The following is a 27,866-nucleotide window of genomic DNA, read 5'->3' on the forward strand; positions in this document are numbered from 1 at the left end:
GGAACCGGACGACTGTAGCCGAGACGTAGGCGACAGCCGTTGCTGGGAGAAGACGACGGCCAGGAGACCGACTCCAACCTTCAAGAAGTCAAGGAGGAGGACGGACCTGCAGTGAGGAGGCACGGAGACGACGCGCTAAACGGTGGGACGACGAGAGGCTCTGGTAGGACACGACGACGTGTAGTGTGGGGGCGTTCCCGACACGAGGACCAGGAGCTACATCTCGACTCTCATCGGAGGATAGGGTGAAGTAGGTGGTTCTAGTTCCCTCCCCATTCCCCTTTAGTTAGCTATATTATTTGGCTATATTATCTAGCCCGAAGATTTTATATGTCGTGAGCAAGTCTCACTTATGTCATGGTAAAGCACCAGGGTGCTAGACAGTACTATCAAGAGTACTTGTAATATTCATGTTGATTATTGGTGTGTACAGACACCAGGAACCAGTGATAAATTTACTGTGTTGTGTATATCTTTCTATAGATTTTGATATGAACATATAGTGGTGAATTATATATAATATTATGCCAGTATTTGGAGGTTAGGCTATGTGCCCAGAAACTATTTATTTTCCATGTATTGATGATTGATCTATATACCATATATATGTCTATGTTCATTCAGTGAATAATCATTTGTGAGTACAGTGAATTATTGCGTTATCGCCAACGAGAGAAAGTACTGAAAACTCCAGTGTTAATAGTTTATAATATATTGTTGAGTGAAGAACAATGTGAAGCCATTACAGTGAATCATTTGTAGAATTGATTGTGGAAAAGACTGTTTGAGCCTGAGTACAGTGTAACTAAGTAATTCGGTTTATTTGTGCCAATATAGAGTGTGCGAGTTTCTAGTAATATTGGAGAATTTAAAGAAACCGCGCGCGTGAATCTAGCAAACAAGCAAATTTCGCGCGGAGTGACCATTGCGATCAGCTGTTCTTGACACTTGATGAGGAGGGGAGAATGTTGCCCTCTAGCGGTCGCATAATATCCGTGGGAATTACCGGCCGAGTCAGGATCAGTTGATTTATCGATTATTGTGTGGCCTTGTGACATCTTTCTTACATTTTAAGTAAAATACAAAACTCTCTTTGGTTTTTATCATCCCCTCCATTGATCTTGTGGCTATACTAAACCTGTAAGCATAGAGTGATAACAACAAGTACCTGCCTGATTCCTGATCTTTGAGTATGACCTTGCCAAGGCTACCACTGAATACACCAGTCCACTGATGGTGTTATTGGCCACCTTAAACACCAATTGGCGACCTTCTGATTAACCGTAGAGCCCTATTGTTGGGGAGGGCACACGACAGTCGATGTGATCGAGTCGTGTTCTCACTCTTTCTTAATAAGAGGCCGTTAAGATTGACTGGGAGACTCTCCTGGCGTGCAGTGGCGCCGTGAGGATCGAGGGAAGACCCGCAGGGCTACGGTGAGTTACCTTGAGCGTAACTATTGCTCACCCCAGAGTAAGGGTAGAGAATAATAGAGAGGTGAAACCCCCAACAAAATAAATAAATAAATATATATATATATATATATATATATATATATATATATATATATATATATATATATATATATATATATATATATATATATATATATATATATATATATATATATATATATATATATATATATATATATATATATATATATATATATATATATATATATATATATATATATATATATATATATATATATATATATATATATATATATATATATATATATATATATATATATATATATATATATATATATATATATATATATATATATATATATATATATATATATATATATATATATATATATATATATATATATATATATATATATATATATATATATATATATATATATATATATATATATATATATATATAAATTAGCATGATGCATGGGAAATATGTGCAACATATGTGTTCATGTGTGTCATGCACGTAACAGTGTCTTCGGACAGTATGTATGTTCTACTGCCCTAATACAGTGTACGTGTTCATTACACATAGGATTGGCACGAAAAAACAAGTAAAATGTATTCGGAACTGTGCACAAGAAATGAACAAAAATATATTTGTGGCAACTCGCGCATCATGCCCCGGGGGCATACGCCACAGGCGACCAGGGAATGATGACGTCACGCGATGACTTACAGACCCCATAGCAGCCAAAGTACGTACAATTTTGACCTTGTTACTAAACTCATACTCAGGGAAGGGATTTTGACACTTTCAAAACAAAAAATAATTTTTTTTCCAAATAATTTATTTCCTGTGCACTGGGAAGGGGGGTGTCATATTTGGAAGCCAAGCAGTTGAGGGGTTAATGATAAATATGAAAGACAACTTTTCACAAAGTTTTTTACATTCTTTAAGGACCATAGCAAATACTTGGTCTGGTCATGGGAACCTACCTGTTGAGCTTGAATTTTTGTGAGTATAACCTGTTAAGAGCCTTGGGAGTCCAAACTTCATTACTACCCTAAGATATTTTCTTAACAAAGCACACAAAATATTACTGTATAGTCATTTATGTGATCTAATATAATTTGTATTAATATTTCACTAGCTTGTGATTCTCTGAATTAATTATTTCTAATAAAATTACTGCATCAGAGTCTATATATATTTTGTATTGTGCAATATATATGACACGTTGGTACAGTAAAAACTGTTTTTTACAGCTGTCTATTATGATGAAAACACACCAAGTTAATTGGCAAATGCACCATTAACAAACAAAATAAAATGAGTTAACCATCATTGTTTGTACAATCCATTGCAACCGTGACAAAATGTATTGCTTACACTAACTCGTTACTGGATGGAATATTTATCTCTGGACATTTAACCCCTAAGCTGCTAAGGGCTATTTGGGGCCTTTGTCACCACAGGTGCATAAAAAAAAAAAGTTATTTTTTTTTTCTCTTATAAACCAGTTAGTTTGTGTTCCTTGATCACGGGAAAAATAGTAAAAAAAATCGTAAGTGGCATATTTTGGCCACAATAGGGCGGGGAAGTCTGGCAAAAAAGAGGCGCTGACTCAGCAAGCGACCGAGGCAGTCTTCTCTGCCCCAGCTGTCAGGCGGGAGTTGCCACAAAGATATAATTCCCTAATTATATCAATGTGTCTGATTGATTTTTCTTAGTTTTTTTTTTGCTGTAATATTATTCAATAGTGTGTAGTGTGATTTATTTATATAATAAAATATGTGAATCATCGCTGTATTCAAAATTATTGTGTGCATGTTATTGATTCAATTATTGTTCATAAAACAATAAACAAATAGTTTGTCGGTTATTACACTATATACACAGGTTATATATAAGTACAGTATCTGCATGTTTTGTTCACCATGACGAACCACTAAGTTGATATTGCAAGTCAAAACGCAACAAGGAGTGGCTAGCCAGCCACTTGCTGCCACTCCCTCAATGACTCCTCACTCGCTCACATCCTCCTTCCACAATACTGTTTTTGCTTTTATTCACTATATACAGATGTTATGTAAAAGTATCTACATGTTCTGTTCACCTAAGCTGGTATAGTGCACAAAGAGCATAGTGGCCACCCTTACACAGCATGACAAGTCAGGAAGATGATGCCATCTCCCTCACCAAAATGACTTCTCACAACACTTCTTTTGCTGTTATTACACTATATGTACACGTTATATACAAGTATCTACATTTGAGTTCACCATAGCGATCCACTAATCTTGTACGGTGATGGCACACAGTAACAGGTGGCCACACACAACTAATAATCCCTTCCTCACTGGTTCAAGGCCAGATGCAATAACATTCCTCCTCCTAGTGTATTGTTTGTGGTGGTGTTATCCTATATACACACATTATATATAAGCATCTACATGTTTTGTTCACCATAACTGTTCAACTAAGGTGGTGGTGTACCCAAAGAGCATAGTGGCCAACCTTACCCAGCATGACAAGTCGTGCATATGATGCCATCTCCCAACGCTCCTTTTGCTGTTATTACACTATATGTACACGTTATATATAAGTATCTACATTTGTGTTCACCATAACGAACCACTAAGTTGGTATGCTGTGTAGCAGTGGCAGCTAGTGGCAGCTCCGCCACTGGCTGCCACTCACTCCCTCCCTCACCTCACCTGACTCGCCAACATTCTCCTCCCACTGTACTATTTTTTGTTTTATTCAATATATACAGCTGTTATATATAAGTAGCTGCATGTTTCGTTCACCATAGCAAACCACTAAGCTGGTATAGCGAGTCCAGACAGTAAAAGGTGGTCACACACAGTCAACAGACAACAATACATCCCTCCACACCAAGATTACTCCTCCTACTACAGCGCTAATTATCACAACAATCCTGCTATTATCAGAATCCTGGTCATTTTTATCACAGTCAGGGGTCTTCTGTAATACTATCATTGCTAAATAATAGCATGTTGTCGGGGGACGCGAAGTAAGTAACAGTATACAAGATATCCTAAGTACTTTATCCTGGCAAGGTCGCCAATGTCGGGGAACGTCCTGTAAGCGAGTAACAGTGTACATAAGATCTTTATCCCGGGCACCTGGCAAGATCGCCAATGTCGGGGTTTACCTTAGTTGTAAGTATAAGTATAAGTAACCGTTCTTAATATCCGGTCAATGGTAGTCAACGTCGGGGTGTCTCTCTCTCTACATAGATACCACCCAGTAGTATTAGTGACAACTGTTACTCACCATAGCCCTGCGGGTCTTCACTCAATCCTCGCGGTGTCACTGTTCGCCAGGAGAGTATCCCAGTCGATCCCCAGCCAGCCTTATAGCCAAAGATGAGTGGGAACACAGTTTGCTCTCTCGGAACCGTGTGCCCGCCCCGACAAGGGCTCTACTACTAACTGCAAGGTCGCCAAGTGGTGTTTCCCGTGTCCAGTAACACGTCAGTGGTATTGTGGAATTGTGGTACCAATGGCAGAGAGCTCACTCAATAAATCTGGTCTCAGGCAGGTATGTCTCCGATACTCTCACTCTTTGGAACTGTTCTATAGCAACAAGACATATGGAGGGATAATACAAACGCAAAGGTATTTTGTATTTTACTTAAAAACTTCAAGGTATTATATCCGTATCAACGACGAAACATTAAGTACAATGCAGAAAGTCACTCTCTCTTCATAAAACTAGGGCTCGTCTAGAGGGTAACACTCCCCCTCTCCTGTCAATGTCAGCTGGGCAGCCCCCCTCACCGTGCGAATGCTTAGTATTTGTTTCTTTGGCGTGAAGCGCCAGATTCTTTAAATTCGCAGGGATCACTATGTTTGTAATCAACACAATATTTCTATAATGGCAATAGAACGCAATGAATCACCACACTGATCTCAAGTTCAATAACTCATTTCTACAGCAATTAACATAATATTTCACTATAATGGTGTAATGCACTGTACTTCATAATAATTACAATGAATGCAATTAACCACGGTACTGTCCTTAGATTCAGTAATTCCTCTCGAAGGCGATAACACAATTAATCACTGCACACATGGAAATGTTATTCATCACACTAACATATACATATATAGAGATAAATTCATCAATATCAATACTAATAAGATAAATACTGGGCACACAGCCTAACACCAATAACTGGTACACTTATATATACATACTCTGGTATAAGTTGTCATATTAATGTCACATGAAAGAAATCATCAACGACACAGTAAACTCTTCAATGATAACAGGTGCATCCACACACTGCAAATATATATACCGTAAGAGCTTTCTACAGCCTCACTTCTCACAACTGTGTCCTACCGTGACATAGACATTAGTGAGCCTGGCTCACGACATGAAAGATACTCTGGCTAAATATATAGCTGACTAAAGGGGAATTGGGAGGGAAACTAGAATCACCTACTTCCACCTCACTGATGTGGACTCGTCCTCCGGTGAGAGTTGAATTGTAGCTCCGGCTCTCGCCTCGTTGTAGGGAACGCCCCCCCACACACACTGATGCATTCTCCAGGAACCCAATCAACGTCCCAAAATAAACGCGTCGTCACCGTGCTCTGTCCTCCGCAGGTACGTGCTCCTCCACAACGTTTTGCAGGGTTGGAGTCGGTCTCCTGGCCGTTGACTTCTCCTCACAACTACGGCTGCCAACCTACTTCTCGGCTGCAGTCGTCCTGATTCCCAATTAGTTTTCTTCTTTCACTGCTTCCCGGTGGATTGGCCCAGCCACTACATCGTCACTGTGAAGCTATCAGATGTCACTGTCTAGACTTCACTCTTACACAGTACCTGTCCCTGGAGCACTTGATGCTCAATATTCCGTCGATTCCCTCTTCGGTCTACACATGGAATGAAGGAAGACCTCTCAGCGTACTTGCAGACTACGTGTGACGCGTAAAATCCACGGGAGCGGGGTACAAATCAAATCTGACAGGACCAACCTTCACACATCCGTGCACCTAGACGTGTCGTGTCAGACTGGTTCCCTCACAGAGGATTGGCCCAGCCGCTACGTCATCACCGGTGAAGCTATCAGACGTCCCAGACGTCACTGTCTAGACTCCACTCTTGCACAACACCTGTCCCTGGAGCACTTGCTACTCATTATTCCATCAATTCCCTCTTTGGTCCAACACACGAACGAAGGAAGACCCCACAGGTGCTGGCAGACCGCCGGAGATGGGGGATCCTGTCCCCTGACAGGACCCCCTGTCGCACGTCCGACCACCTTGACGTGCTGTCTCAGACTGGTGGTGCCACAGAGGTGCGATCTCCGGACCCCCCTGCCTACGTGACGTCATACTTGCCAGGGGCGGTTTTCATTGGCTCCCTGTGCCACTTCACTGTCAGTGACCAATCTGGTGCCACTGACGTCACACAGTTTTGGCGGCAAAACGGAGGTGTCAGCGCCATATTGGCGTCCTAAAGGGCCTATACCACAGGTCAAAATACTCTTCTTTTACGAATTTCTCGCCAACGCGAGAACACTACACGCTCCCACATATATCAAACTGTTGCCCGCAACGTAGAGAATGCTCGGGTCAAGTGGATATGACTTTTACAGCAGGCGTGGGAGAAATATAAGGGGGGGGGGGGGGGGGGAACACAGTCACAATGTACATATATATTTTGACATGTTTAGGCGATGCTGTGGTCACAAGCTGAACAGCAGTGCTGTGAGCTCATGCTGTGTGTGCCAGCCTTGGTGGCTCACTCAGTATTGAGGACCTCACACCCGGGAATGTTGCCCACAATTTAAAAAAAGTCTGTCTGTTTACAAGAGCCCCAATGAAGGTGAGGTGAACCCTGTGCATCCACGGGCTGCTTAAATCTTGCGTAGTACTCCAACACGTCATATGACATGATGTGCACTTTTGGGTAAGTTGCTCAGCACATCATGTGTGTTGTTGCGCAGTTTAAGGGTTAAATAACGCAGAGTATTAAAGTAACCTGGTCAATAACTTCCTCCCTGGCAACCACTTAATAATGCTCTTCTTTACCACCTATATAGATTGAGTTCGGTTGCAGATAAAATATCAACTTCACTAGTAAACAAACAAAAACCTAATTTTGAATGCCACCCATTTCTTTGTCATTATTAGCTACCTGGTCTGTCTCATTTTTCGATGGCCCAATTTCCTCCCTGATTTGTTCGATATATCTGAAAGAATCCTTAGGAATTATTAGCCCCCCCCCACCACATCAAAATCAAGAAACGTAACAATGATTCAGTCCATCCTGGACCCTTTCAGCAGTCTCCGTGGTGTAGTGGTAAGACACTCGCCTGACGTTCCGCGAGCGCTTTGTCATGGGTTCGTATCCTGGCCAGGGAGGATTTACTGGGCGCAATTCCTTAACTGTAGCCTCTGTTTAACATAACAGTAAAATGTGTACTTCGATGAAAAAACGATTCTTCGTGGCAGGGGATCGTATTCCAGGGACCTGCCCCGAAACGCTACGAGTACTAGTGGCTGTACAAGAATGTAACAACTCTTGTATATATCTTCCTCTCCACCATCCAAGCTTGGTTAATCCTCAAGTTGCTAAGGGATCCTTAAGGCTTTAACCACTGTGCTGCGCCAAACAAGAAAACTCGGTCGGTGGGAAACTGCACCGAGAAAACATCTTTTGAATATTTCGTACCTCATTCAAAACACGTGCACTGAAGGTTGGGTACAAAATGGACTCTTATGACCTCCAGTGAGAGGCAGCCATCTTTGAAAAAATTCCCAGAATGTCCTAGGGCTGCTGGCTGGGTTAGTACTAAGTGAACAACCATGGGTGGTGCAAGCACCTCTGGCTCCCAAACACCTGTTCGACATGGTGTTGAAAGATCGCTTTCTGTCGGTGAAATTCAGAACTTATTGTTTGAAGATCATGATAATATTGAAGAAGCTAGGCACAATAAGGACCTAACACAAACGTCGGATGCAAGTGATACAGCGCCGATGAGGACGATACATCGAGCGTATCCAGTTGTAGCTCTGAGCACTTCCCATGCCATCTCCAATATTTATTGATGATACATAGATGAATCATTTTCTGGGTTCAGTGATGATGCATCTGATACAAGTAGCATAGATGAACAGTATTAGCAGCTTCCATGGTGGTGTTTTCCACAGATATTTTCAAGAATAGCTGAATCTCTTCCAGAATGGCTGAATGTCTTCCAGAATGACTGAATCTCTTCCAGTGAGAGACATTTCCTATAATCTTTGCAAGACTTCCTTACGCTTCACAAGCTTGGCAACATACCACCTACAGGTATTAATGCCAAGTATGTACGTGAGTGCGTTATTTGCAAGCACACAAAAAGAAGAAACAGGAAGCAAAAATCTATCTGTACCTGGTGCAATAAGAGCAGAGTCGCACTGTGTACCGTGGACTATTTCATTGATTATTACTAACTTCTGAAGTGCTGAGTGTGTAATACGGTGTGTTACTGTGCAAATAGTGTGTGAAACTGTACATATTGTAATTTTGGTGAATTTTTAACAAGTAATATTGTGACAATAAACGTTTATTGTGGACACATTACTGACAAATGTATCACAGTTTTAAGGAACATTATGAACATTCTACTGTATACATATTGCAAAGGACACAAATATGCATCATATACGATAATAAAAAAAAATAAAACTGCATTGGAAATACATAGAACAAATAATTGAAAATATATTTGTGGCAACTCGCGGTGCTTGAATGACCAGTGCGACCACATTTGGGAGCTTCATGCACAGGCGCACAGCAAACAGGCTCTCTTCTCCACATCCCCACAACCAAAGTGGATTTTTTTTTTTACATGTAATTGTTCAGGGAATTTATCATTTTGCAAAGATACAATTTTTTTTTCGAATACAGTACTTGATTTTATGCGCACAGGCATAATATATATGTTATATATATGTCACAAACGTGACGCATGTGGCTAACTCCCCCATGTGCACAAAAATTAAATCTATTTTTTTTCGTCTTCTAAAAATGTTCATTTCTGTTCCCTGAATATAAGAAAAACAAAAAATCGTAGGCGACATATTTTGGGTGCAATAGGCCGAGGAAGTCTGGCAAAATCTAGGCGTCGACACAGCAAGCGTCGGAGGCGGTCAGCTCCACTCGAGCTGTCAGGTGGGAGTTGCCACAAAGATGATATTACCTCATAAATAAATCCACAAGAGCCGGGATGAGGGTTCGAACTTACGTTTGGGATGATCTCAGACGCTGGCCCTTGTGGCTTTGTTCATTTGATGTATAACACCATTATGACTTCTGTGTGTACTGTATATTATTACCTAATTATTTCAATGTCTGATTTTTTTCTTAGTAATTTGCAGTAATATTATTCAATAGTGTGTAGTGTGATATATTTATATAATAAAAGGGGTGAATCATCACTATACTCAAAAGTATGGTATATATTAGTGATTCAATTATTATGTTCATAAAACAATAAACAAGTAGTTTGCTGTTATTATACTATATACACATGTTATATATAAATATCTGCATGCTTTGTTCACCATAACGAACCACTAAGTTGGTATGGTGAGTCAAAACACCAAAGAGTGGGCTAGCTGCCACACACCCAGCCAGCAAACGCTGCCTCCTGCCCTCCCTCAACACCTTACTCGCCAAAATATTCCTCCTCCCACCATACTGTTTTTGTCTTTATTCACTATATACAGACGTTATATATAAGTATCTACATGTTTTATTCACCATAACTGTACAACTAAGCTGGTATGGTGCCCAAACAGCATAGTGGCCACTCTACACAGTGACAAGTCGTGCAGACGACACCACCACTAAAATGCTTCCTCCCAACATACTCCTTTTGCTGTTATTACACTAATACACACGTTATATATAAGTATCTACATTTGTGTTCACCATAGCGAACCACTAAGCTGGTGTGGTGAGTGCAGACAACAGGTGGCCACACAGATTCAGCAGACGACATTACCTCCGTCTCTCCCTCAGCATTACTCCTCCCACACTGCGCTAATTATCACAACAATCCTGGTCATTTTTATCACAGTCAAGAGTCTTCTGTAATACTGTCATTGTTAAATAATAGCAGTTACATATTTATTTTGACATTTTTAGGTGATGCTGTGGTCACAAGCTGAACAGCAGTGCTGTTAGCTTATGCTGCGTGCGCCAGCCTTGGCTGCTCACACGGTACTGTGGCTCTCACACCGGAGAATGTTGCCCAAGATATTTTTTTTTTTAATCATGGCGTCTGTTTACAAGAGCCCTGAGGAAGATGATGTGAACCCTGTGTAACCGTGGGCCATTTGAATAGTGGCCGGAACCCTACATCGTATATGTATGCCATGCGCATGGTGGGACACTTTACTCCTGTCGTATATACAGGCCCAGCGCAGTTTAAGGGTTAATGGGCAACCTATCTCCTCCCAGTGCACATCCTCGATAAATATCTTTTAGTAATATAAACTCTTGACAAATCCCTCAAAAAGTGTCCCCTTCCAGTGAATTTACAAATACAATGTTTCCATCTTTGTCCTAGATAAATGAATCCAGTGCATAGCATGCAGGTCAAATTTGCCACAGAAATGCTCCAATTCATCAAATAAATATACCGCAAGATTTCTCAGTATTTATCAAGCCTGAAATTAATACTAACTGTATTGCGTAGCCATTCACTGCCAAATCCTCTTCTAGGCAAATGTTATACTGTATATGAACAGGATCCCTGAATTCCTACATAATTACCCATAACAAAATAATTCTGGATGTTTCCATTTAAAGCCATGATGTTGTCCATGTTGGTAAATATCCTCAACTCCAGATACTGTACTACAAAGCACACCAACATCTTCCTCTCCCTGAACTTCACATATAATGTCCTCTCTATATATCTAACTTTAGAATTTCCAAGTATCAAGATGATCTTACCATCCGTGGTGATTCCATTAGTTAATCTACTATCAATATTCACAGCAAAAAAGTGTTCCCCTGCTTCAACTCTTTAGTGAATACTGAAATTTTTCCCTTTTTTACTCACTACCTTACAGCTAGCTGGATGGGTCTCCTTGTGTCTCGCCTCTGGGTGTGTACTCACCTAATTGTGCTTGCGGGGGTTGAGCTCTGGCTCTTTGGTCCCGCCTCTCAACCGTCAATCAACTGGTGTACAGATTCCTGAGCCTACTGGGCTCTACCATATCTACATTTGAAACTGTGTATGGAGTCAGCCTCCACCACATCACTTCCTAGTGCATTCCATTTACTAACTACTCTGACACTGAAAAAGTTCTTTCTAACGTCTCTGTGGCTCATTTGGGTACTCAGCTTCCACCTGTGTCCCCTTGTTCGCGTCCCACCAGTGTTGAACAGTTCATCCTTGTTTACCCGGTAGATTCCCCTGAGGATTTTGTAGGTTGTGATCATGTCCCCCCTTACTCTTCTGTCTTCCAGTGTCGTAAGGTGCATTTCCCGCAGCCTTTCCTCATAACTCATGCCTCTTAGTTCTGGGACTAGTCTAGTAGCATACCTTTGGACTTTTTCCAGCTTCGTCTTGTGCTTGACAAGGTACGGGCTCCATGCTGGGGCCACATACTCCAGGATTGGTCTTACATATGTGGTGTACAAGATTCTGAATGATTCCTTACACAGGTTCCTGAACACCGTTCTGATGTTAGCCAGCCTCGCATATGCCGCAGACGTTATTCTCTTTATGTGGGCTTCAGGAGACAGGTTTGGTGTGATATCAACTCCTAGATCTTTCTCTCTGTCTGTTTCATTAAGTACTTCATCTCCTATTCTGTATCCTGTGCCTGGCCTCCTGTTTCCACTGCCTAGTTTCATTACTTTGCATTTACTCGGGTTGAACTTCAACAGCCATTTGTTGGACCATTCACTCAGTCTATCCAGGTCATCTTGTAGCCTCCTCCTATCATCCTCTGTTTCAATCCTCCTCATAATTTTTGCATCGTCGGCAAACATTGAGAGGAACGAATCTATACCCTCTGGGAGGTCATTTACATATACCAGAAACAGTATAGGTCCAAGGACTGACCCCTGCGGGACTCCACTTGTGACGTCTCGCCAATCTGAGACCTCACCCCTCACACAGACTCGTTATCTCCTGTTGCTTAGGTACTCCTCTATCCACCGGAGTACCTTCCCTTTCACTCCAGCCTGCATCTCCAACTTTCGCACTAGCCTCTTGTGTGGCACTGTATCAAAGGCTTTCTGACAATCCAAAAATATGCGGTCTGCCCACCCTTCTCTTTCTTGCCTTATTTTTGTTGCCTGGTCGTAGAATTCAAGTAACCTTGTGAGGCAGGACCTGCAATCCCTGAACCCATGTTGATGCTGTGTTACAAAGTTCCTTCGCTCCAGATGCTCCACTAGTTTTTTTTTGCACAATCTTCTCCATCAGCTTGCATGGTATGCAGGCTAAGGACACTGGCCTGTAGTTCAGTGCCTCCTGTCTATCCCCTTTCTTGTATATCGGGACTACGTTAGCTGCTTTCCAAATATCTGGCAGTTCCCCTGTTGCCAGTGATTTGTTATACACTATGGAGAGTGGTAGGCACAGTTCTCTTGCTCCTTCCTTTAGAACCCAAGCGGAGATTCCATCTGGGCCTATAGCCTTCGTCACATCCAACTCTAGTAAACACTTCCTTACTTCCCCACTGGTAATCTCAAACTCTTCCAGTGGTTCCTGGTTAGCTATTCCCTCACTTACCTATGGAATTTCTCCTTGCTCTAAGGTGAAGACCTCCTGGAATTTCTTATTCAATTCCTCACACACTTCCTTGTCGTTTGTAGTGAATCCTTCCGCCCCTATCCTTAATTTCATAACCTGTTCCTTTACTGTTGTTTTCTCCTAATGTGGCTATGCAACAATTTAGGCTGAGTCTTTGCCTTGCTTGCTATGTCATTTTCATATTGTCCTTCTGCCTCTCTTCTCATCCTGACATATTCATTCCTGGCATTCTGGTATCTTTCTCTGCTCTCCAGAGTCCTGTTATTCCTATAGTTTCTCCATGCCCTTTTACTTTGCTGCTTAGCTAGCCTACATCTCTGATTAAACCATGGGTTTCTCATTTTCATTTCTCTGTTTTCCTTTTGGACTGGGACAAACTTGTTTGCTGCGTCCTTGCACTTCTGCGTGATGTAATCCATCATATCTTGGGCCGTCTTTCCCCTGAGCTCTGTTTCCCATGCTATATCTGTTAGGAATTTTCTTATCCCCTCATAGTTTCCCTTTCGGTATGCTAACCTTTTGGTTTCGGTATCCCTCCTCGAGTTCAATAACCCTTCTTCAATCAAGTACTCAAACACCAGTACACTGTGGTCGCTCATTCCTACTGGGTCCTCAAAACCGATTTCTCTTATGTCGGAGTCGTTCAGAGTGAAGACTAGGTCGAGTCTCGCTGGTTTGTCATTGCCCCTCATCCTTATGGGTTCTCCGACATGCTGGGTTAAAAAGTTGCTTGTCACCACCTCCAATAGTTTGGCTCTCCACGTATCCTCGCCTCCATGCGGTTCCTTGTTCTCCCAGTCAATCTTTCCATGATTGAAGTCGCCCATGATGAGCAGGTGGGATCTATTTCTACAGGCAGCAGAGGCTGCCCTCTCAATTATAGTGTTAACTGCCATGTTGTTGTTTTAATACTCTTGACTGGGTCTTCTGTCATTTGGTGGAGGGTTGTATATTACTGCTACTACTATTCTTGGTCCTTCCATTGTTATGGTGCCTGCTATGTAGTCTCTGAACTCCTCACAGCCCGGGATGGCCATCTCCTTAAAACTCCATTCCTTTCTCATGAGTAGGGCCACTCCGCCTCCTTCCCCTACCTTCCCTACCTGTGTGTGTGTATCTGCATACAACCCCCCCCCCCTCCCACACACACACACAGACTTGTTGCTAGGGATGGCAGTAAATGAGATGTATGCCAAAATTTTTGAAATATATGATGAAGGCACACAAAAGTTCACACCAAAACAGAGATGAAGAACCAAAAAAGAGGATTGGTTCAACAATAATTGTGAGAGGGCCAGAGGAAAAGACAAGAAAATGGGTACAATATAGGAAGAGGCCTAACCCTCAAATATACCAGCACTGCAAGCAAGAAACAAATACCCAGCAGTGAGGAGAGAGACAGAAAAGAACTCTGAGAAAGGGGTAGCAGACAAATGTAAAACAGATCCAGGTCTTTTCTATAAATTCATTTAAAGCAAACTGTGTGTAAAAGATAAAATCCAGTGATTAAGAATGAGGTTTACTGAGAATGAACAAGAAACGTGTGAAACACTAAATGAACAGTTTCAAAGTGTGTTTGTACAAAATGAAGATTTCAGAGAGCCAGACCCAATGCCAATTCCAGAGAATACCATAGAATATATAGAGGTATCTCAAAACAAAGTGGAAAAATTACTCATGGGGGATAGGAAGAAATAAAGCAGTTGGACCTGATGGAGTTTCACTTTGGGTGCTGCAAAAATGTAACACTTGTAACACTTGTCTGAAGTGAGACATCACATTGTCATTAAAAAGGATAGCCTGCTACAGCTAGATTTGGGTGACATTTTTCAGCAAAACTTTGCAATTCTTCCTATACTGCACACATTTCCTTAATAAATGAGGCAGACACAGCCTCTACTCTACATCAACAACCCATCATACCATTTTCATGTTTATGAATGATCTCTTGTTTTTCCTCTATGGTCATCCTCACATGTCTTTCCTTAGGTTGAACATTACAACTGACTTTCTTGGGACCCATAGCATGATACATAATAATTACTTTTATGTTCAAAAAACAAAAAGCACAAAAATAATGAAATTCTTTACAAGCATGATTGTCACTATGCGGGCAGCTCTGGTAAACTGAGGCAGGGTCGGCCGTGCCATCAGGAACCACGTGATCAGTCGACCCATATGCGTATCAACAAAGTCGCTAGTCGAGGCAAAGGTCGTAAGTCGAGTTGCATTTTCTGATGAAATTTACGTCATAACTCGAAAAATAAGCAAGTAGGGGCAATCATAAGTCTGGTGCCACTGTATTTTGATTTTGTAGTCGCAATCGCTAAATAGCTTTCATTTGAATTAAATTCACTTTATACTGCGCACTAAAAATACTTTGGTGTTTCTGTCACTAAACTATATAACTAAGTATAGTGTAACCTTGTTTTGGCGAACCATATGGGATCAACCCCGGTTCGTTGCGGTGATGGATTCGTTGCAAGAGGTGATGCCTCCAGGAGGCAATTTGCCTCAGTGTCTTTTTTTTCTTGTACACAATAAAAAACCAGCGTTGAATATAATGAAACGCCATTTTCTGGGTGAGTCCCGGAGGCACCCCGGAGCTATCCATGGCTGATATGGATACCCTAACTATTTTGCATCAGTCGATGTGGGTGGAGTTCTAGGCCTACCGGGGACCACGAGCCAGAATCTGGCCCCCTCAGAGAGGCACGGGGAGCAATGGCCCATTGAAATGCACATGTGATTTGGAGCATTCTATATCTGCCATCGACCGGGACAGGCACCCAGAAAGGTAAGCGCCACAAAACAAACCCCTATTCTGGTTAACAACAAAAATCGACAAACGAGTGGACAGAACTCCCCCAGGAAAACGAACTAACAAGCATGACGTCACACGAGCCGCGCCGCATGTCTGTGTAGCTCCCCCCTTCCCGGGAGTGGAAAGGGGGAGCCCCAGACCCCCGTGCCGGCAATCCCCGCCCCAGTTCTGAGGCTGGATATCAAAACCGTGAAAAAAAAAACGCCGACCGGAGGGCAGGAGGGTGCCGGGGAGCCTCCAGGACTCACCCAGAAAATGGTGTTTCATTACATTCAACGCTGGTTTTCTGGAGGGAGCCCCTACGGCTCTCCGGAACTACTTCACCAAAGACTACCTAAGAAAACAAGGGGACACACCCGGGAGGCGGTTGGTGAACCACTCCTCAACACGAAGGCGAGACAACAACCCAAGGACCCCTCCGGAAAGCAGCAGGCACATCATTCGCCAGAAAAAGGGAGAACGGCCGCAGACGAAGAAACCTATGACCACGACCATAGGAGCCAAAAACTACTGCGCCTGAGAAGAGCATGAAGCTCCGCCACACGACCCCCAGAGGGCAATGCCAACATAAAAAGAGCCGAGGCAAAGCAAACCTGATCCCAAGGAGCCACAACCACCAAGAAGAAAAACAGGAGAGCACCCTGTCCAAAGACCAGGACGGCACAGGCAGTGCATAAGCAGGCCGGAGGTGAAACAACGCACGAGACCGCCTGCGAAACGACATAGAAGGAACATTGATACCGAAAGCTAGCAGCAGAAACAAAGGTGCCAGACCCAGGAACGGCCCCAAGCGCCTCTACATCCTCCGCAAGCCAATCCTATGACAGCCCCAGGAGGGAAAAGAAAACGCAGGACCAAAACCAAAATGCCACAAGCGTGCAAGTCCACCGCCACAAGTGCAGCCGACAGGGAAGGAACCCGCATAAGGAGCCGCCCCGCACCAACATCCCGCAGAAGGGCAGGAGCGAAAAGACCAATTAAGAGGAGCAAAATCGCCCCCGAAAAAACGAGGAGCGCCGAGACAGCGCGAAGAGAAGAGATATGCACAAAAGAACAAGAAGGCCAAACACCCAGAAGCTGCTGGGAATAGGACCCACAAGCCTTAGAAAGGACCGGAGGGAAGCTCAACCGAATGACGACAGACGTACCAGAAAAGAGTGTAACACTGTAAGGTGTTTGGTTTAGTTGTATTTAAAATACATAGAGATACATGAGTCACAGACAAGGATTTGACAGGCGCCATTCTGGCGGCCTGAATCTCACACCTCTAAGAGTTAATGACCACCAAGTGACCTGAGGCCAGATCATGCGAATTTCACCTTGCTTCTGCTAATCTTATAATTGGAGCCTGGTAGCCTTCAAACATGTCGACGTTTAAGAAGTGGCTTGGTAGGGTGCCTGAGGCTATCTACTTGTGGGCGGAGTTAGTTACTAGGTTCCCCAATATATACTTGGAGAGCTATCGATTTGACAGCATTAGAAGAAGAGGAGCCAGCAGAGCAGAGAAGACGGCCTAGCAGGGAGGCTGTCGGCCGGCAGGGCGGGACAGTCTCTGTCAGCTACAGACCCCCCTCCCCTCTATCCAGCTATAGGCAGACACTGAACATTAAGGTGACTTGGTCGTGTTTCCATATGTTGTGTGATGATCAGGGGCAGTCAAGTTGTACGGTTCTCGAATTCTTGGATGATGACTCACCTTGCATATTAAACGTGAACATTGGAATTGCTAAATTATGATACTTATCATGTGAAATATAATTGAATTTATTATTTAAATGGTCTTTAACTGTGTTCCCTAGAGTTTTGAGTTGAGGTAAGAAAGCCTCTGTGATTACTGGTTTCATGATAATCATCTTTATCATGAGTACATGATAAAGATGGGACATACTAATAATGACCTTGATAACATCTTTTGTGAATATTGTGATACAGACAAGTTCCATTCCTTGTCTTGTATGTAATGGTCTTGAATGGATGGTGGCAGCATTTTGTCTTCTACTATCTACTCTTCTACTTCTACTATCTACTCTTCTACTTCTACCTATCTACACCTCTCCCTCTACCCCTCTCCGAACTCTCCCTTTCAACTAATGACCCTCCTCGCTCCTCCCACCTCTCTACCTCTCTCACCCCAAAACCTCTAATTACTTCATTATCCATTTCTTCTCTTTCCTTTCGTGTCTCTTATACGTTTGTGGCAGTGAAATGTATTCTAGAGTTCTCTCTAGAGTTTCGGATAGCTGATCAAGTTACGGCGCCATGTATTCTTAGCACCTAGGTAGTCAAATATCTAGGTTACAAGGTGTTGAACGAGAGAGGTTGCCATAGGAACTCTGGGAGTGCTCTAGAATAGTTAGCTAACTGGGGACGGGATAACGGACTAGAGAGAGCTGTTTTCCCCGGCCTCGTTAGTTAACTGGGGGGTGGAATAATGGACAAGATAGAGCTATTTCCCCCACCCCCGTTACAACGGGAAGGACCAAAACCGTCCCAAACCTTCGAGATCAAAAAGAAGCAAACACAAAGGACGAAGGCACAAAAACCCCGTCGCACCCGAGACCAAAAGTCATGCAGAAACCCCAAGAAGAGGGGGACATGACGGAGAAGGCCCGTCCCGGAAAAAAGGGGCGAAGACCATAGAAAAGCACCCACCGACAGGACGGAAACAATGGGCACAATGGACAAGGAAACTGAGCCCAAGGAGGGGTCGACGCCCACAAAGCACGTGCGGAGAGGGGGAACGGAAAATCCCCACACCACCAAACCGCAAGCCCCGCCCAGAGGGGTAGAAATACCCCGGCGGGGACCAACGGGGCCTGAGGTCCCTCACGTTAGCCCCACCCCAGCCCCGGGAACCCACCCTGCAGGCCCCGGGGCCGAGCTGTCTCCTCAAAGCCCCAGCGTCAAGAAAACCCCCGGGGCAACCGTGAAAAACACTAAGGAAGGGAGCCCACTAGGCTCTGGAACTTGAACTGAAACCGGAGGATAGGCGAGGGGCGAGACGAAGACCCCAAGCTCATCCCCAGCCAGCACAACGAGGCGAGGACAAGACAGAGAATCTAAGGAACATGGAAAAATCAGGCCCAGCACAGCAAGATCGGCAAGGAAGGAGGGCCCCAGAGGGAGCACGGAAAGGCCAAACATAATGCCACAACCAACCCCCACACGCAGCTGCAGTACCAAAACCACAGTAAAACGTCACCACACTCCCCGAGGAAGCGACAGAGAAGATAGATAAATCGTACACGAGTGGCACACAAGGGGACACAGGCGGAAACTGAGCACCCAACTGAGCCACAGGGACGGTAGAAGAAACGTGTGCAGTGTAACAGGCAATCGAAGGAACACATTAGGCAGCCCAACTTGGGCTGACCCGATACACTGCCCCAAGAGCAGAGACGATAGCGCCCATGAAGCATAGAATCCGCTCGACAGGCAAACGATAGGGAAGAGGTGGAACCATAGAGCCAGAACCCAATCCTGCAAGCACAAGGAGGCGAGCACAAAACACCCTCAACACAGGAAAACGTACCACTGAACAGGCACCCCCACCGTTGCACTGCGGAACAAGGTGGAGGCGGGGCCCCGAACTCAAGCAAGGTTAGACAAGCATAGGAGAGGGGCAGAAGTACAGGCAGGAGCCGCCTCGGAAGGGACAAGAGACCACCTGCAGACACCCGTGAACCGAGGAAGGAATCAGGTGGAGAGAACAAGAGCTGCCCAGTATGGGCAGCCCTGCAGTAGGCACCTCGGGTGATACGGTCCACGTTCACAAGTACGTATGTACACCCATTCCTACTTCCAAAAACAAAAACAGCGTCAGGACGAAGGAGACGCCAAACCGCACCAACTCACCTGCAGAACATAGGCGCTGATGGGCCATGATGCAAGTTTTCGAGTCCGTAGCCGCCGGAGGCGGCCAGGGCGCCCATGCTGGAGAGGAGGGGAGCGGCAAAGGAGGATCCCCACCCCTAGAACGCAGGGAAAAACCTCATGACTTCCCCACAGCGGCACCCCAGAACACCCCCAAAGCAACGGGGCACGGATTGGATTAAGAAAAGAGCGAGAGGCGAGGCCCCCCCCCCCCCCCGAGAGAAAATGGATGCAGAACACGTGTGCGCACCGCCCGGAACCAAAAACTCCCACGGCGCATGCGCAGGACGCGAAAGAAAAGTAGCCCAACAAGGCGAGAAGTAGCCCAACAGGCGACAAGCAGCCCAACTGGTGACAGTAGCCCAAACTGCTACAAGGAGCGCAAACGGCTACAAGGAGCCCAAACGGCTACAAAGGAGCCCAAACGGCTACAAAGGAGCCCAAACGGCTACAAAGGAGCCCAAACGGCTACAAAGGAGCCCAAACGGCTACAAAGGAGCCCAAACGGCTACAAAGGAGCCCAAACGGCTACAAAGGAGCCCAAACGGCTACAAAGGAGCCCAAACGGCTACAAAGGAGCCCAAACGGCTACAAAGGAGCCCAAACGGCTACAAAGGAGCCCAAACGGCTACAAAGGAGCCCAAACGGCTACAAAGGAGCCCAAACGGCTACAAAGGAGCCCAAACGGCTACAAAGGAGCCCAAACGGCTACAAGGAGCCCAACCTGGCCAGAACAGAAGGAACCAGTGTGGCAAACTCCGGGACAAGCAGGAGGTAAGCCGCAAAGGCCAATCGCACCGCAGGCGAAGAGATGCGGTAAGCCGAAAACCTCCGGAAGACGGAACCGAAGAAATCACAGGGACACGGAACCGAACCCGGGGAGGAGCAGAACCCAAGCCCAAATCGTACGCAGAGAGGGGAAAGAAAACCCCACTCCTCACAACAGTAGGCCCCGCTCAGAAGGACAGAAATCCAGGCGGGGCGCAATGGAGCCCAAGGCCCCCAAGGCCGCTCCTCCCCAACCCCAGGAGCCTCTACACCAGGCCCCGGGGCCGAGTCGACCTCCAAAGCCCCGGCCCCACAAGAAAAAGCCAGGGCAGCCGAGAGAGCTGGAAGAGAAGGGGCCCACTGGCCAGACCCCGGAGCATCGGACGGAGGAACAGACTCGAATGCCTCCGCAGCTACCCTGGATGGGGCAACCCCTGAAACTGCCCAAGTCTCAGAACCTCTAACCCCGCCCCGACCCCGAAGCCTGCAGATGCATAGGGGCCGGAAGCAGGAGGGGGAAAAACAAGGGGGGCGTGGAAGAACCAAGGCCGAAGCGACCAAAACCCCCAAGTCTGGGTCCCTACACAAGCGGGGCAGCATCAGGGTGTCCGGGGAAGCGACAAACCTGAGCACGTTGCAACATCCTACCCTGCAACGCGCGAGCTGCCTGCACCCACGGGAATTCATCAGCAGACTGGGTGAATGGAGTCACGAACAAGCAACCAAGCTTGCAGGACTCAGGGTCGAATGTGTCACCGACCCAACAGGCAGCATGACGGAGGCAAAAACAAGGAGAGTCACCCTGATACAAAGGGACAGAGCAACCCTCAACTCGCACAAAGCGAGAGGGGACGCTGGGGTCTCCACTATCGGACCCGAGAGCCCTGGGGGGGTTTCCCAGGGCCCCTAGACTGGGTCTGCTAAGGGTTATCCCAGGCAGGGCACTGCTAACCGGCGCCCCAAACTACCAAGCAAACTGCTAAAGCTGAACCCACGGGACGTGTCCACCCGTGAGGGCGAAGCGGGGGGTGCCACCACACAAACGAACCTAATATAAGGGGGGGGAGGGCACTAGGCAGACCCCCCTACCAGGCAAACACAAATATAAAAGAAAAACCACACAAATGGACAACGTACCCAGAGGGAACAGAGCCGGCCGCTGTCATAGGTGAAAACTAGCTACGCAGTACCCTGCGCCCCACCAGTGCTATAACTACCACTTACCCCAAGATAAACAAGGGAGTAAAACCCCCAAACCCTCGGGGCGGCCAAACGTCAAGCAGCGAAAAGCCAACAGAAGTAGACCCAAGGTGACTTGTGGAAGGCAACCCCAAGCCCCAAGGGCAGTACAGGTACTTACAGGGCACTCAGGGAAGGTGACCCTAAGCACATGCAGCCCGAGTACCTGAGAATACTACTCCCAGCTCACACGACCACCGTAAGAGCAGCACTGCAAACAAGTCACAGCACTGAGACAAGATCAGAGCTGGAGCCACACGACCGTGCAGTATCCCATCAGCCGAGGAACTGAGGCGGGGATCGCCGGCGTGGGGGTCTGGGGCTCCCCCTTCCCCCTCCCGGGGAGGGGGGAGCTGCGCAGACATGCGGCGCGGCTCGTGTGACGTCATGCTTGTTAGTTTATTTTCCTGGGGGAGTTCTGTCCACTTGCTTGTCGATTTTTGTTGTTAACCAGAATAGGGGTTTGTTTTGTGGCGCTTACCTTTCTGGGTGCCTGTCCCGGTCGATGGCAGATATAGAATGCTCCAAATCACATGTGCATTTCTATGGGCCATTGCTCCCCGTGCCTCTCTGAAGGGGCCAGGTTCTGGCTCGTGGTCCCCGGTAGGCCTAGAACTCCACCCACATCGACTGATGCAAAATAGTTAGGGTATCCATATCAGCCATGGATAGCTCCGGGGAGCTGTAGGGGCTCCCCCCAGAAATGCATTACCATTTTATATACTGTACCTATATATTATTTATTTACTAAAAAATACTGTGCTTTCATCATTGTTGAAATATGTCTATCTTGAATTTTCATAGAGTTATAAATACAGTACAGTAAATACGAACAGTGTTGTCTTATGTCGTTAGCACTGTATTGATTACGTAGCTCTGCTGTATGTTGAGTATTACAATTCAGTTTACGAAAACTATTGTACACTAAAATTACTGCAACTTCAATTTTAACACCTTAACACTATGTACTTGAATTTAACACTTGTTCTAACTGTACACTCCACACACAATGTTCTTAGATGTTTGCATCAGGTTTGCTGGTGCTCGCTGCTGCTGTGTTTGCTTCAGCTGCTTAATGATTCTCTGGCAATTTTCCTGTTCTTAATATTATTCTTATTCTTAAATCTTTCCAACCATTCTTCACTAGCTCAAAAATATGTAATGTTCATCTTTGAACATCAATCACATCATGAAGGGGGGTAGAAATAGCCTAAGCTACTCTATCCTTTTGAGATGTAGTTCTTTCTTGTCTCAATAAACATACTTGAACTTGAATCACATCATCATGGATGGATTGGTGGCTGACTGGTGGGCAGGCATCAGACAGATGGGCCGTGTGGTTAGGCGAGTATTTCGGCGGGGTGGAGTGGATTTGAGCAGGCAGATGGGCGGCTATTTGGAGGGGTAGTGTGGGTGTATGGTTATCTAGACAGTGGTGTGGGTGAGCAGCTATATGGGCAAGCGGTGTGGGTTGGCGGCTATTCGGGCGGGGTGGGTGGATTTGGGCAGGCGGATGGGTGGCTATTTGGGTTGGGCAGTGTGGGAGTTTGGGCAGGAATATGTGCAGCTACTTGGGCAGGCGGTGTGTGTGAGCAGCTATTTTGGTGGGTGGTGTGGGTGGGTGGCTATTCAGGTGGAGCGTGTGAATTTGGGCAGGCGGATGGGCCGGTTTTTGGGCAGGCGGATGGACGGCTAACACCAAGGAACTAGGTTAAACACCCAACAGTAGGCTGAAGTTCAAGCCAGGTCCAGTAACAAATTTCTCAAATATTAGATCTGTATCATATTATATATTTTTGGGTTATATATTTAGTTTAAGAATATTATTAGGATAATAAGAGCTATACAAATACTGTACTTATTTTAGAAATGATTTATAAATTTTATTATTTTGAGGCGTAGGTCCCTGAACTGTAGCCATGAATTCAAACGAACAGCACATGGTGCTGTGTGTACAGTCCACCTGCGATCGAGTCGTTTTGAAAGTTAGAATCAATAACAAATAATTTCTCAAATAACAGATGTCTATCGTATTAGAATATTTTTTATTTTAGTTTATTAATACAATTAGGATAATAAAGAGCTATTAAAACACCTGTTTTAGAAATGATTTATTAATCTGAAACTTTCAAAGTCATGGATCACTGAACTATTACGACACAGACGAAAGTGAGGTTTACAGTACAGTATTCCCTTATTTGTCCACCCTCACTCATCTTGTTTCATCACAGACAATGTATATGAGAAGATTTCCCACACATGTAGCTAGCTACTCACACTTCAGCCTTTAAATTAATTTACAAAGATACTTGTGCCATAAATCAGTGAACGAAAATCATGGTAACTCAGTCGTTCACTTGTGTGGACCACTCTGGCTGGTCTTTGGTTAATATAGTTCACTTGTTGTGTAGACCACTTGTATGATCCAACTTGTCATATGAAGGAATTATTAATTGTAACCTGTGATAGAATGGGAAGTTATCCACCACTCTGTGAAGTCTGTCCCAACATCGTAAGCAAATCCCCCACTTTGGTGAACCTGAGTACGTCGAACCAGGCAAGTAAATTCGGCTTGAAAAGTGTGCGACCTAGTCAGAGATTCACCGAACCGAGGTTGCACTGTAGTATCACAGTGCTAGAGAGATGTTAACTGGGCAAAAGAAAAAGTTCACTGGGGTCTGTGTGTGAACTGCATGTGAACACTGACTGACTTCGCACATGCACTGCACTGAGCTGAACTGTCAGCAATCTGGTAATGATGATGTGATTATCAATTATGACAGCTAATGTATTAAAAATTTTTGAAAGATCATAAGGATCAAAATTAACCATATATTAGCAATAATTATGTAGTAATAAACTTGGAATGAAGGACAAGACATGTTTCACACCATCAGCATGGAACCCCTGCAACCGACATTATAATTGGACCTTCCTCCTAGTGCATCCTATCTTCCACTGTATCGCGTTCCACTTATGAGGAAATACAGTGTGTATATACAATATAGTGTACTGTACAACAAAATTTCTAAATAATGCTTGAAGTATAAGAAGCAATTATGATGTAACTGTGGATGATCTGTTATTGTACAGAAGTAATGAGTCTCCATGTTGTTCTTGAATGAATTAATGGATGTCATTTACAATATAGAGAACTGCATTTAAACTTATTTTCTAATAATTCAATCCTATCTTCTTCAGGCATATGCTTCCCCAGCCTAAGAAAGTGAGAAACTGGTTAATAATAATAAGAATACACACAGATAAAGGTGATAGTGGCACAGGTTTACATTCAACAAGTACAGACAGTACTTACATATTTGTCTTATTCTCTCAGTTAGCGGAGAACTTAAGAGGAAATTCTCGTCTTTACACGAGCGTATCTGCGTGCCAACAAACCCCGTGGAGTCGAGGATTCTCTGTGATTCCTCCCCCAAATTAACTCCACCCATTGCAGCCACATCATTGATGTCATCGTCTGCTGCCCCGCTAGAAGAATAGGAACTGCTGCAATATACAAGAAGAAGCATTAGTACTGCTTAAGTCATGTTGGAAGCCCTTATAAGGGGAGCAGTTGCTCTAAATATAGTTAAATGTACACTTTTAACTATAAACTTTCTGATACATACAAGTAAAATTAAAAATATATACAAGTTTATCAGCAAATTCATTAAGAATTAATCAACTGTTAAGCAGATATCTGTAGCCAACAATCATTTGTCAATGAAAACCAGTGCATCAAAGTTTGTTTATGAATGTAACAGAAAATTGTGGATATAACCCACCACTTGTTTCACTTATTTGACTATCATTTAAGTCAATGTTTAATTAATCTAAATTGAGCCTTTTACAAATGTTTCATTCCATGCCCATGTGAGAGTGATGATCAACTGCACGGTGTATCCAAGCCCTGTATCATCCCAGTAGTCATAAGAACAATCATTAATATGTTTTCATGGTTCCTCACACGTCTCAGAAATTATGCACTTTATGTATTTTATTCGTGCACTGTGGCACCTCCCACGTTTTCAGCTCTTCAATATGCTCAATACTGAAGGTTTGGTTTGATAGTAGCTAAAGTATTTAATAATAATATTTAGGCTGGTGCTTAAGAGAAATGGAAATGAAATGCCTCTTTCTGGGGAGGGAAGGGGTGTGGGGGGGGGGGGGTGATTTTTGTTAATAAGAGAAACAAGGCACTAAAATCTGGCTATGTTAATCCACAACATCCATTTACGATCAAGATAACTATATGTAGTGCAAAAAATGCAAATATATATATACAGAACATTAATGATGTTTGCTGCTGTAAGACACCACACAATTAGACTTTTTTTTTTTTTTTTTTTTTTTTTACAAAAAAACAGAACATATGAACCTTATATAAACATAACTAATGGGTTTATAAGGCGATTGTCTTGACAATCGACTTGAGAATGGTCCAGGACGGACTGAAACGTCATCGTCCCCTCACTTTCTAGTTTGTGGTTTGGTTAAGATTAATTTCTTTGAGATATTGAAAAGACAAAGCTATTATATACATTACATTACCCCATTTCCAACTATGACAGGGAGGCATTAGCCCCAGGAAAGAGGTAAACTATAATTAAAGAAGGCCATAGTTGTTAAATAATAAAACTTAAAAAATCTCTCATACATTTACTATATCACTCACTATACAACACAAGGTATAACAGATAAACAAGCACTACCACACTACAGCAGTCAGCCAAAGCAGCATCTTCCAACTACACAAAACCATGTGAACAATGTTCTTTGTGAATTGTCACATATACTATATGCAAGATGACTTGATAATGCTCCAGGACGGACCAAAATGTCGTCGTCTCTTCATCTTCTGGTGTTTGGTTTGTACATCATACTTTCAGTCAAATTATTGTGACTCGTCATTTGCATACTATATACAGTATAAATATATTTACCCTTTCCTACAAACAGCTTCTGCCCAATCTGTTTCCTTAGCATAACCAGTGTGTTGTCCACACACACACACACACACACAACACACACACAACACACACACAACACACACACAACACACACACAACACACACACACAACACAGCATTTCTCTTCAACTGATTTTTCAGGCATCCCTGTTTACAGGAGTTGTAGCTGATGTGTGGAAAAAGGCTAACATAGTTCCAATCTACAAAAGTGGAAGCAGGGAAGACCCCCTTAATTATAGACCGGTGTCATTGACAAGTGTAATAGTCAAAATATTGGAAAAAATAATTAAAACTAAATGTGTAGAACACCTGGAGAGAAATGATATAATATCAGACAGACAGTATGGTTTTCGATCTGGAAGATCCTGTGCATCGAATTTACTCAGTTTCTATGATCGAGCAGCAGAGATATTACAGGAAAGAGATGGTTGGGTTGACTGCATCTACAGTATCTGGACCTAAAAAAGGCTTTCGACAGAGTTCCACATAAGAGGTTGTTCTGGAAACTGGAAAATATTGGAGGGGTGACGGGTACGCTTCTAACATGGATGAAAAATTTTCTGACTGATAGAAAAATGAGGGCATTGATCAGAGGCAATGTATCGGACTGGAGAAATGTCACAAGTGGAGTACCACAGGGTTCATTTCTTGCACCAGTGATGTTTATTGTCTACATAAATGATCTACCAGTTGGTATACAGAATTATATGAACATGTTTGCTGATGATGCTAAGATAATAGGAAGGATAAGAAACTTAGATGATTGTCATGCCCTTCAAGACGACCTGGACAAAATAAGTATCTGGAGCACCACTTGGCAAATGGAATTTAATGTTAATAAACGCCATGTTATGGAATGTGGAATAGGAGAACATAGACCCCACACAACCTATATATTATGGGAGAAATCTTTAAAGAATTCTGATAAAGAAAGAGTTCTAGGGGTGGT

General features: G+C 44.0%; 1 protein-coding gene across 3 annotated transcripts in view; it reads right to left on the minus strand.

The window, feature by feature from the left end:
• LOC123769433 (transcription initiation factor TFIID subunit 4) overlaps positions 1-27,866 on the minus strand; it is a 241,093-nt gene that overhangs the window by 57,032 nt on the left and 156,195 nt on the right. For all 3 annotated transcript variants that reach the window (XM_069308836.1, XM_069308835.1, XM_069308834.1), the window contains one exon: positions 25,264-25,454. In XM_069308836.1, the coding sequence (XP_069164937.1) occupies positions 25,264-25,454 (191 nt within the window). The remainder of the gene's footprint in view (positions 1-25,263; positions 25,455-27,866) is intronic.

This window comes from Procambarus clarkii, chromosome 63, assembly GCF_040958095.1.
Source record: "Procambarus clarkii isolate CNS0578487 chromosome 63, FALCON_Pclarkii_2.0, whole genome shotgun sequence".
Classification (NCBI taxonomy): Eukaryota; Metazoa; Arthropoda; class Malacostraca; order Decapoda; family Cambaridae; genus Procambarus; species Procambarus clarkii.